Here is a 10,998-nt window from a genome sequence, read left to right on the forward strand (position 1 = left end):
GGGGGGGGGGGGGGTGAAATCACAAGACCGGCTGAGCAGCATTCGTCAGGGTTTGTTTGTATAGAATCCTCTCATGTATTACCGCTGTGTTTGTCGTTGTGTAAGTGTTGCCGGGCGGTGGGGCGATGGGGCGATGGGGCGATGGGGCGACGTGGCATTACAAAGCAGAGATGTGTACAGATGACAAGAGATCTCTCTGATCACCCAGAACAAACAAACTCTATGAGGATCAGAGCAGACCGTCCTATGAATGCCTCTGAGCTGTGTGTGAGCTGTCAGCTGGTTTTATGATGCTGCCGGGCCCCATACAAATACACCGGAGCCCCATATAATACACCAGGCCACATACATCGCATGTGGCCCCATACAATGGACAGGGCCCCATACAATGCACCAGGCTCCATGCAATGCACCGGGCGCCATACAATGCACTGGGCCCCATACAATGCCCATATAATACACTGGGCCCCCCATGCAATGCACCGGGCTCCATATAGTGCACCGGGCATCGTGCAATGCACTGGGCCCCATAAAATGCACCGGGCCCCATACAATACACCGGGCCCCATACAATGCACCAGGCTCCATGCAATGCACCAGTGACAGATCACCGCTCCCCACACAGAGAGGAAACAAAGCAGAAATGTGAATAATTCCTCAGAACAGCGAAGATCCCGGGGACACCAAATGAGTGACATAAATGTCCTATGTCAGGGTAGAGGTCCTCGGGGGCGGGGTCAGGGGACAGCAATGTGCTGGAATTTCCCCTCCCCCTGGGCCCAGGTATCTCACACAGCCATCAGTAACATAATACAGATATGAGGAAGAGAATATTTACGGCTTATACACCTAATCCTCATACCGCTTAATAAATATCAGCTGAAATACGAGACCGAATGAGACTCACAGATAATCTTCTATAAAAAAAACAAAGATTTCTACACAGCTGTTACTGGGAAAAGCTGAACAGCGAAGCATTGTGACGCATGTGGCCCTGCACTTCCTTGTAATCCTGAATACCGGGGGAGGGAAGGGGGGTAAGGGTACCGAAACCTAAGGGGGAAGAATTCCCTGAAATACAGATGTGGTGGCTGCATTAGTTTTCTGTTTAGTAATCCTGCCAGTAACACACTTCCTGTCCTAGGGTGACAACACTTCACTGTATCAATGTGTTGCCCCCCAGGGGTCCCCCCATTATTCTGTACACTGCAGGAGTCCCCTCGCCCCCTTCCATCTGCTATGATGGGGGCCACCGCTGCTCATGTGGCCCAAAATCCCCACCATTCTAAAGATGGCGCCGGTGCTGTCGGGTGACAGAATGCAGCTCATTGGCTGGATGCAGGGTGATACAATTACCGTGGATGCAGAAATGTGACTTCCCCATAAAAGGTTCCCCAAAAATATCCCCCAATCAGATGAGGGGGCTGAGGGCTTCATTGTTCTTCTGTATCAGGGAGCCAATCAGCAATGTGAGATTATGGGGGATATTAACCCTTTCACTGCCAGGTCGGGGAAGAGCGACACCAGCGGCTGGAGATCGGCTTTACTGTTCCCGCCGGTATCATGTGATCGGGTGCGCAGAGCCGGAATGATAGAAATCTCACTGTGTGATTGGATACCATAACATAAACCTGGGGGGGAAGGGTTTACCGCTCCGTCCAGGTGAGTTCCAGGAATGAGAGGACTCCGGTGACACCAGACAGGTGGATGTGGATTAGATGTTCCAGGTAAGATAATTTGCATTGATCCAGTGATGAGTTCATCCATGGGGGGGCGCTGTACTCTGATCCGTGCAATGTTTTCCATTATAGACAGAACTAATAATAAAATCCTCCAATGATCTGAGAACTCTCAGGAAATAAACGAAATGATAATAAATAACACACTGATCTCTACTTCCTCCAACAAGCCCGGAGCTGGGGACACACACGGCAATCCTGAGACCTTAAGAAAGAATGATCGGACTGAACTCAATGACCCCGGAAAAATCCATCAGATCACATGACCAAAACTGGATCATCAGTGATGATTCTGATTGGCAGCCTAGCCGTCTTGGGATGACTGTGACTGGCTGTTCGCCGTCATGTGACTGTTTTTATGAAAGCTGATTGGGGGACTTTAGGAGCCACAAAACTACTACGTACACAGCCGGGCTCAGGGGCGGCCATGTTTATTGGAAGCCAATCCACTGATTGGAGCATTTCCGTAACATATCAAGGAGCAGCCACCAGCACCTCCAATCATAAGGAGAATAATCTGCCCATTGTGCCCATAGAGCATTCACCGGGCTGTAATAAAACTGAGGTCCCTGCGCTCCTCACAGAAACATCTGCACATGTGTAGCCGCTCACACATATCAGAGGCCATGACCCAACCATACAAAGCATCACCTATAGGGGGAGGTGCTGAGATACCCCCGGTGGTGACCCCGCAGGAGGATTTATACCGTCGTACATGGAATATGGAGAGCTGGGCCAGGGCTCAGAAATGGTTAACAGGATGCTGGGAAGCGGCCAATGAAAGAGACTGAAGTCAGTAAATGGCTCCTGGCAGAGTTCAGGGGCCACAGATCCTTCTTCAATTCATTCATTCATTGTTCCATGAATGGGGGGGGGGGGGAATGCCCATTGTGCCCCCAAAATGGGCATTTTACCCCCCTACATGGAACAAACGAAGTTCTTCATTGTGCACAGGTGCGCGCTCATTAAACGGCTGCACAAAGGACTTAGAAACTTCTTAAAACTGGAAAAGTCAGTCTGTCCGGTTCCAGCAGTAAATGCCCCAGCAAGCGGAGTATTAGGTGACAAAGTGATTCCAGAGGAGGGGGGGAGGGCATCACCACATCCTCCAGGTGGACACACCAAACAATGAGGTGACACAGAGCGCCCCCATCAGAGATCTCAGCTTATACAAATCCTTCTCTGTGCCCGGCAGGAAGTGACATCACAATGGCCCGCAGCCAGGAGAAGAGCATTTCCCTGGCTGGGGGAGGGGGGTGACGCCCCAATACATGCCCCCCAATATTACACCCCGGTATTGGATGGACCGATCTAACCTGTCACAGGATAGGCGACTACACCACGGTATAGGTGTGACACATTACCTCCACCAGTCTGATGTCCGCAGGGACTCGGTCGCCGACCGTCAGGCACACAACGTCTCCGGGGACCAACTCCCGGGCCAGCAGGTGCTGCAACTTCCCATCCCGAATGCTGCGGAGAGAGGAGGAGCGTTACAATTGGTGGTCACAAAGATTCCGCCCCCAAAGAAGCTAAAGTGAATCATTAGTGATACAATTAGATCAAAATCATCATAAGTGAGGTGCAGACATGAGACCCCCCCCCATCTTCTGACCCATCAATACCCCTCTCTGCCACTGGGGGGTGCACTTGGTAGTAACGAGCAATGCATTGTGGGACAGAGGATTTCCAATGAGAGAGAGGCGGCCCAGTAACATGCTGCAGTAAGATTTATGGCAGAGGTCTCCTTTATAACCACAGCTCGGAGACTCACCAGTTGCATTCTGGGGGAACCAATTTGTTTAACTCTTCCAGAGACTTTTCAGATCGATATTCCTGGAAAACAGATACAAGGGGGGGTCAGAAAATACGTTACACAGCATTACATTCATACAACATTCACCTGGAATCTTTCTACATACTGCCCAATTGCAAAACATTCACACAACATTCACCTGTAATCACTGTACATACCACCCAACCACAATACATTCACACATTATTCACTTGGAATACATTCACACACCATTCACCCACAGCTGGCGGCACGTGCTATACCTGCACAAAGGCCACGGTGACCACGATCAGAATGGCCTGCAGGGAGAAGAGACAAAGAACAGGTTAGGGATCCGGGGTGATGAGCAGGAACAATGCAGGGAGAGGAGCCGGAGCTCAGCATAGCCCGGGGGTGACACTGACCGGATCACACGCATTGTTCTGGGGACAACCAGTGCTAGACAGTCTCACCCCCAGCGCTGCAATCCCCGCCCAGCACAACAAACATCCGAGATCAGGAACAACAAATACAACGTATCATAGAATTCATTACAGGGGGCCCTTACCACCGTAATGCTGACCGCGTCCTCATATTCCTTCGTTATAACGCTGACCAGAGCCGAGCCCAGCAACAGAAGGATGAGAGGATTGGTGAACTGAAAGACAGAATATATGTAGTGCTGACATATACCATAGTGCTGTACAGAGGAGATGACACTCTAATGTCCCCACAGTCACACACGAATATTATACATTGATATAGCTCTGACATATACCACAGTGCTGTACAGAGAACACTGAGCCAGTCCTATCAGTCTCTGTACAGAGGAGCTGACACTCTAATGTCCCCCCCATCAGTCTCTGTACAGAGGAGCTGACACTCTAATGTCCCCCCACAGTCACACACTATTATTATACATTTATATAGCTCTGACATATACTGCAGTGCTGTACAGAGGAGCAGACACTCTATCCTGGTATTTGTAGTCCCTCTCTGCAGTGCAGGGGCCCCTCCCTCGGTTATTTAGGTCTCACATAGAAATGATTACACAACATTCGGAGACCTCAGCCTGTGATTGGCTCTGGGGATGAAGTGTGAGTGGATTCAGACGTCCCCTGAGGACCGAGAACCTCGCTAAGTGTTTCCTCTCTGCATTCACCGAGTGTGTAATGGAGTGTAATGTAATTTTATTTTCCTGACACTGATTTTACAGTCTGAGCACATCGGAGAGGCCGCTTAACCCTGTCAGGAAGAAGAATCGATGGAATTCAGAATTCAGTGAATGTGTCTGTGAATTTATCACCCAGGCTCTGCAGGAACAGACAGGAGCACTGTGCAAAACCTGCTGAATCTGGAGAAATCAGATTAGTATGGATGGAATGAGTAGATTCTGGGAGCCAATCAGAGCCCAGCATCCATGCACTTCCTCTTGGGTAGACTATCTCACCTGTCCCAGGTATTTCTTCCACACGGGATCAGAGCTGTCCACCTGAAATTCATTCCAGCCATGCTTTACACGCCGCTGGAGGACGGCGCACTCAGACAGCCCGGAGCTCCCATCCACCTGTGAATGAAGAGAACATCAGAAGGGGTACAGAGGGGAGCGCTCTGGGTATAACATGAGGGGTGCGGGCCCCTGGGTGATTGTGCAATGAGGTGGCCGGCATTAATTCTGGATACCTGAAATACCCCCCCGGTTTATAAGCTCCGCCCCATGCGCTGAGAAATTGATTACAAACTTTTTTTGCTTCATTGCTTTGTATTCATTTATAAAAAAATGGTGAGGCCATGCACAGGAACACCGAGGGGCCCAACCCCAGCCAATCACTGGTGGTTAGAGAAGCTTTCTATTAGCACATGGAGGGACACGCAGAACATTAAAGGGGGGATCTGATTGGGTGATGATTGTTAGGTAACGGGAGACTCACCTGTAAATATTTGATCACTTCCTCCTCGCTCAGCCGGCTGGCTTCCTTTGCCGTTAACGGTAAGACATCATCGCCGTGTTCCACCGACTTCAACTCACATTGGTCATCAACCTGAAGAGGAGACAAAATATCAGTTAGGAATTAAATTTTTATCACCAAATTCAGAGAATCAAGTGCCAACCAATGGGAGAGAAGCTTTACAGCAACCCAGATTCACCGTCATTGGCCAAATCTCTCAACCATCTACCTTCCTATAATCCTTCATTACTGATCAGCCAATCAGAGGCTCCCTAGTGTAATCCTCCATTACTGACCAGCCAATGACAGTCACTTTCTTATAATTCTTTATCTCTGAGTCTCCCTACTGCAAACCTTCATTACTGATTACCCAATTGGAGAATTCTCCATTTATGATCAGCCAATCAGAGCCACATTCCTGTAAACCTTCATTACCTATTAGCCAATCAGAGCCCTCATCATTCCTGAATTCCCCCTCTCCCTTCCCATGATCCTCAATTATTGGCTGCACCCCTCCTTAGGGTCATATTGATAGGCAATGAATTCTCCTGAATAAAGTGCACCTGTCATAAGATAAGTGATGGGTCTGCCATAACTGTATGCTTGGCCCCCCATTTAGGGGCCCATTCACACTTGAGCCATCAGCTGGGATGCCTTATTGAGTGTTGCATTCAGATAACCCCTTCATTATATTCACACAGATGTATAAATCCAGCACTACCACCCATGTATCAAGTGGGCACTCAACGGGCCGAGAATAGGGATCTCAGTTTCCAGTCATGTGACCGCCCCTTCCTAATTGTAGGATCTGTTGGCTGTGTGAATGGAGATTTATAAAATGAAAGCAGCAGAATGACGCCCAGCACTCTCATGACAGGTGCACTTTATTCCTCCAGCCAGGACAATGAGCGGCCCAGGTGGTGACACCTGAATGGCAGGAATGTGTTCAGTTTATTTAGAGATCTGGGACCATGGCCAGGGAGGAGGTGACACCGGAGAACATTGTATGGAGGAATGTCCCAGCCTCACCCAGCCTGTTATGGATCCCGGCCCATACCGGTCCCTGGAGGGTGACGTCTGAAGGTGAATCTAACCTGTCAGTCAGGGGTGCCCTACCGAGCGTCTTTTAGAAATGCCTGGCCGTCCCATGGCCCCCATGGTGAATGTAGGGAGATTCATCCTGAACCCCACAGAAAACATTGACCTTCTATTCTCTAGCTGGATGATGGTGGCCAGGTGATCACATGGGCTGCACATTCACTGCAAATGGATGCAATACCAAAAACGGCGCCATTCATACACATCACACGGTGAAAGTAAGGGGAATTTTTGCCATTTTTTTCACCCTGATATTGAATGTGTGAATTCCACTCCCTGCACAGATCACTGCCAGATGTTTGGTGATTTCAGGTCACAGAGGAAATATCAGGTGATTGATGGAGCGTAGGGGGACAAGGTTACTGGACGATCTCTTCCCAATCTCAATAATCTCCCACCTATGGGGGCTTTCCTCTGACCTCCCACCTATGGGGGCTTTCCTCTGACCTCCCACCTATGGGGGCTTTCCTCTGACCTCCCACCTATGGGGGCTTCCCTCTGACCTCCCACCTATGGGGGCTTCCCTCCACCTATGGGGACTTCCCTCTGATCTCCCACCTATGGGGGCTTTCCCATGACCTCTCACCTATGGGGGCTTCCCTCTGACCTCCCACCTATGGGGGCTTCCCTCTGACCTCCCACCTATGGGGGCTTCCCTCTAAACTCCAATCAAGGGGGGCTTCCCTCTGACCTCTCACCTATGGGGGCTTCCCTTTGACCTCTCACCTATGGGGGCCTCCCTCTGATCCCCCACCTATGGGGGCTTCCCTCTGACCTCCAACCTATGGGGGCTCCCCACAGAACGGTATTTTGTACCCACACACAGCCCTGGCTGCCCTGAGCTCATTGGTTGGATTATAATTCTATTTCCTTCTATACACTGAACTCTCTGCTGTGATTGGTTGCCATCCACCTGCTCAGTGGGGGACACATTGATTGCAGCAATCTCATTGGAGGATCAGTCAGATGTGTGGGAGCCCAGTATGGCCTGGCAGAAAGAGGGAATTATGGGAAACTCAAGCATCGCCTGCAGTGTGGTCTTACAGCGCTACTGCCTATGTTGCCTATTTTTAAATAGCCGGCCGCTGCATGTCGTACGGTTACACCTGTGAATGTCTCAACTGGCGATTGAAGGAAATCTGTACAATACATTGGCTGTCTGTGTTACAATGATAATTATTGGAAAGTCAATCACAAGGGCTCAATATGTCTGACCAACACAGAGTCAGATTTCCCAGATTCACTCATTATTGGTGGGGGAGGGGGATAGAGACAAAACACCACAATATTTCGGGGTCACCTTTCATCGAATGTGTACAAATCACAGAGGGAAATTTCTGTATATATATTTACTTCCCAGAAGACTGAACACAGAGAACCTGTCAGTCCGGCCTGTTCTGTGTGCGGATGACCCAGGGGCCCCATGAGGAGTGTTACCGCTATATCTGTGTGCGGATGGCTCAGGGGCCCCATGAGTAGTGTTACCGCTATATCTGTGTGCGGATGGCTCAGGGGCCCCATGAGGAGTGTTACCGGTATATCTGTGTGAGGATGACCTGGGGGCCCCATGAGGAGTGTTACCGGTATATCTGTGTGAGGATGACCTGGGGGCCCCATGAGGAGTGTTACCGGGAGTGTTACCGCTATATCTGTGTGAGGATGACCTGGGGGCCCCATGTGGAGTGTTACCGGTATATCTGTGTCAGGATGACCCGGGGGCCCTATGAGGAGTGTTACCGCTATATCTGTGTGAGGATGACCCGGGGGCCCCATGAAGAGTGTTACCGCTATATCTGTGTGAGGATGACCTGGGGGCCCCATGAAGAGTGTTACCACTATATCTGTGTGAGGATGACCTGGGGGCCCCATGAAGAGTGTTACCACTATATCTGTTTGAGGATGACCTGGGGGCCCCATGAGGAGTGTTACCGGTATATCTGTGTCAGGATGACCTGGGGGCCCCATGTGGAGTGTTACCGCTATATCTGTGTCAGGATGACCTGGGGGCCCCATGTGGAGTGTTACCGCTATATCTGTGTCAGGATGACCCGGGGGCCCCATGAGGAGTGTTACCGCTATATCTGTGTGAGGATGACGGGGGCCCCATGAGGAGTGTTACCGCTATATCTGTGTGCGGATGACCTGGGGGCCCCATGTGGAGTGTTACCGCTATATCTGTGTGAGGATGACCCGGGGGCCCTATGAGGAGTGTTACCGCTATATCTGTGTCAGGATGACCTGGGGGCCCCATGAGGAGTGTTACCGCTATATCTGTGTCAGGATGACCTGGGGGCCCCATGAGGAGTGTTACCGCTATATCTGTGTCAGGATGAGGATGGCGGCCATGACAGATGGTTTATAGAAGGTATGGAGGTGCTCCAGTGTTTTTGCAGCCTATTGTAGAAGAGATTTGAATAAATCTGGGCCCCGAGGACACCCCCGATACACCGGGGCCATGCAGCAGGGGATAGCAGACACTGATGGATGGTGACACCGGCTTTTCCTTGGCACTGCAGATGATGTGTCACCGGGAGCCGCTTACAATGAATGACATGGTGACACAGCGGCTTGAAATTCAGCGCACCTCCCTACCCAGAATCCTCTGCTCTGAGTGACCTAATTCTGGAGGTGATATGGAGGAGCAGCATGCGCTAAGTGAGGGTGGCACCGCACATACTGGGCAGTGCCAATTAATGTCGAACGACATTAAAATAATATGGCAATGACATAGGCCGGAGCACAGTACAATGATACACAAGACATCGCCCCAATGTCACCCCCACACTGATCCATCCGCAGCAACCCCCCCCCCATGATGAGGAAACTTTCCTAAGAAGTCTGCCATGATGGGCAACCAGCCCTCTGTGCCCTCAGTGACCCCGGAGACGCCCGCACACAGGTGTCATCCTCCATTTACAGCCCTGCGGCCAATAAAAAAGGGAAAGTAATGGAGTCCCGGCCATAAAATCGGTAAACAGCCGAGGACAGCCGCTATACAGTCACAGCAAATAATCCCGGGCTCATCTCATGTTTACATTCCTGATGGTAATCTGTGCCACCTCCACCCTGACCGGGGATCCAGAAATCCTGGAGATCAAACACTTATTGTTCAGATGTTGTATGGATGAATTTAGCGGTGGAGCAGTTTAGATTTTCAATTCCTACAGTGGTCTGTCTCCGCCCACCTAGATGGTAAATCAGTGGATGGTGGTCTGTGCCCCGCCTTTTCAGTGGCAGCTATACCATAATGGAGGGGGGGGGGGGGGGCCTGGGGATGCCACAGACATGCCCATCTCTATGGGTCAGCTCCTTCTACCTAATGCCAGGGACTGCCCTCCCTTCCTGCTGCCATGGGACCCCCACACTTCTGATTGGAAGCTAGCAGTGACACATGACGATTCTCAAGGCTTTGATTGGTGGCAGATTGATCCATTACAGGTGCAGATCCCCCTGTGAACTCCAAATATTGCCAACCACTATGGGCACCACAAGCAGCTCCTGGCAGTGCGGGGGATGGGGAGGGCTAATAGGGGAGCACCCAGAAAAAAACCCAAATGACCTAAACGTCAACTAAAGTTCACCTCCCCACCTGCAATCCTCAGCATCAAAATGACAAATTTCTGCCAGATTTATGCCGACATTTCAGGCGACTGAAACACTTTCATCAATGCTAAGCAGTGTGGTCCATGCTGGGAGTTGTAGTCCCTGGACATCTGGCGAGTGCCCATTAGCTGGGGGTGGAGGGATTTGGAGGGATCAGAGAGCAAGAATGTGATTAGAAGCTCCTCAGGCACGCAGATTACATGGTGGCCAGGCCCAGAACCTGCTCAGCCAGCCGGGCCGGTCTGCTTCCTGGTGATTGTCGCTGAGCTGAATACGGATATTTTTAGCCAGAAATTAGGGACCATTGCATTCCTTTATCTTCCACACTAAGGAAACATTGTGGCCACTCCCTGCTAAGGTACACAGACAGTACCAATTCATAGGCCGCCCCTCCTGGGAAACCACAGAGTGACCTGCACACCGCTCCCTCCAATCACAGGGGAGGAGCTATGGTGACCGGTTCCCAGCTCCGCCCATCACACTACAAGCTCACAGAAATGGGGTCCCACTTATCAGGGTAGATCAGGGGCCCCCGGCTGGGGTAAGGAATGGGGTCACACTTATCAGGGTAGATTAGGCACCCCCGGCTGGGGTGAGGAATGGGGTCACACTTATCAGGGTAGATCAGGGGCCCCCGGCTGGGGTAAGGAATGGGGTCCCACTTATCAGGGTAGATCAGGCGCCCCCAGCTGGGGTGAGGAATGGGGTCACACTTATCAGGGTAGATCAGGCACCCCCAGCTGGGGTGAGGAATGGGGTCACACTTATCGGGGTAGATCAGGCACCCCCGACTGGGGTGAGGAATGGGGTCACACTTATCGGGGTAGATCAGGCA

At 51.0% G+C, this 10,998-nt stretch overlaps 1 protein-coding gene across 1 annotated transcript in view; it reads right to left on the reverse strand.

Annotated features, from left to right (window-relative positions):
- The window catches only part of ATP2C2 (ATPase secretory pathway Ca2+ transporting 2), a 37,334-nt gene that overhangs the window by 22,846 nt on the left and 3,490 nt on the right, over positions 1-10,998 (reverse strand). Inside the window, exons 2-7 of the mRNA XM_072422694.1 lie at positions 5,445-5,555; positions 4,964-5,080; positions 4,082-4,171; positions 3,798-3,833; positions 3,514-3,575; positions 3,104-3,212 (exon numbers count right to left, since the gene is read on the reverse strand). Of these exons, the coding sequence (XP_072278795.1) occupies positions 3,104-3,212; positions 3,514-3,575; positions 3,798-3,833; positions 4,082-4,171; positions 4,964-5,080; positions 5,445-5,555 (525 nt within the window). The remainder of the gene's footprint in view (positions 1-3,103; positions 3,213-3,513; positions 3,576-3,797; positions 3,834-4,081; positions 4,172-4,963; positions 5,081-5,444; positions 5,556-10,998) is intronic.

Source organism: Pyxicephalus adspersus, chromosome 9 (genome assembly GCF_032062135.1).
Source record: "Pyxicephalus adspersus chromosome 9, UCB_Pads_2.0, whole genome shotgun sequence".
In the NCBI taxonomy this organism is placed as follows: domain Eukaryota; kingdom Metazoa; phylum Chordata; class Amphibia; order Anura; family Pyxicephalidae; genus Pyxicephalus; species Pyxicephalus adspersus.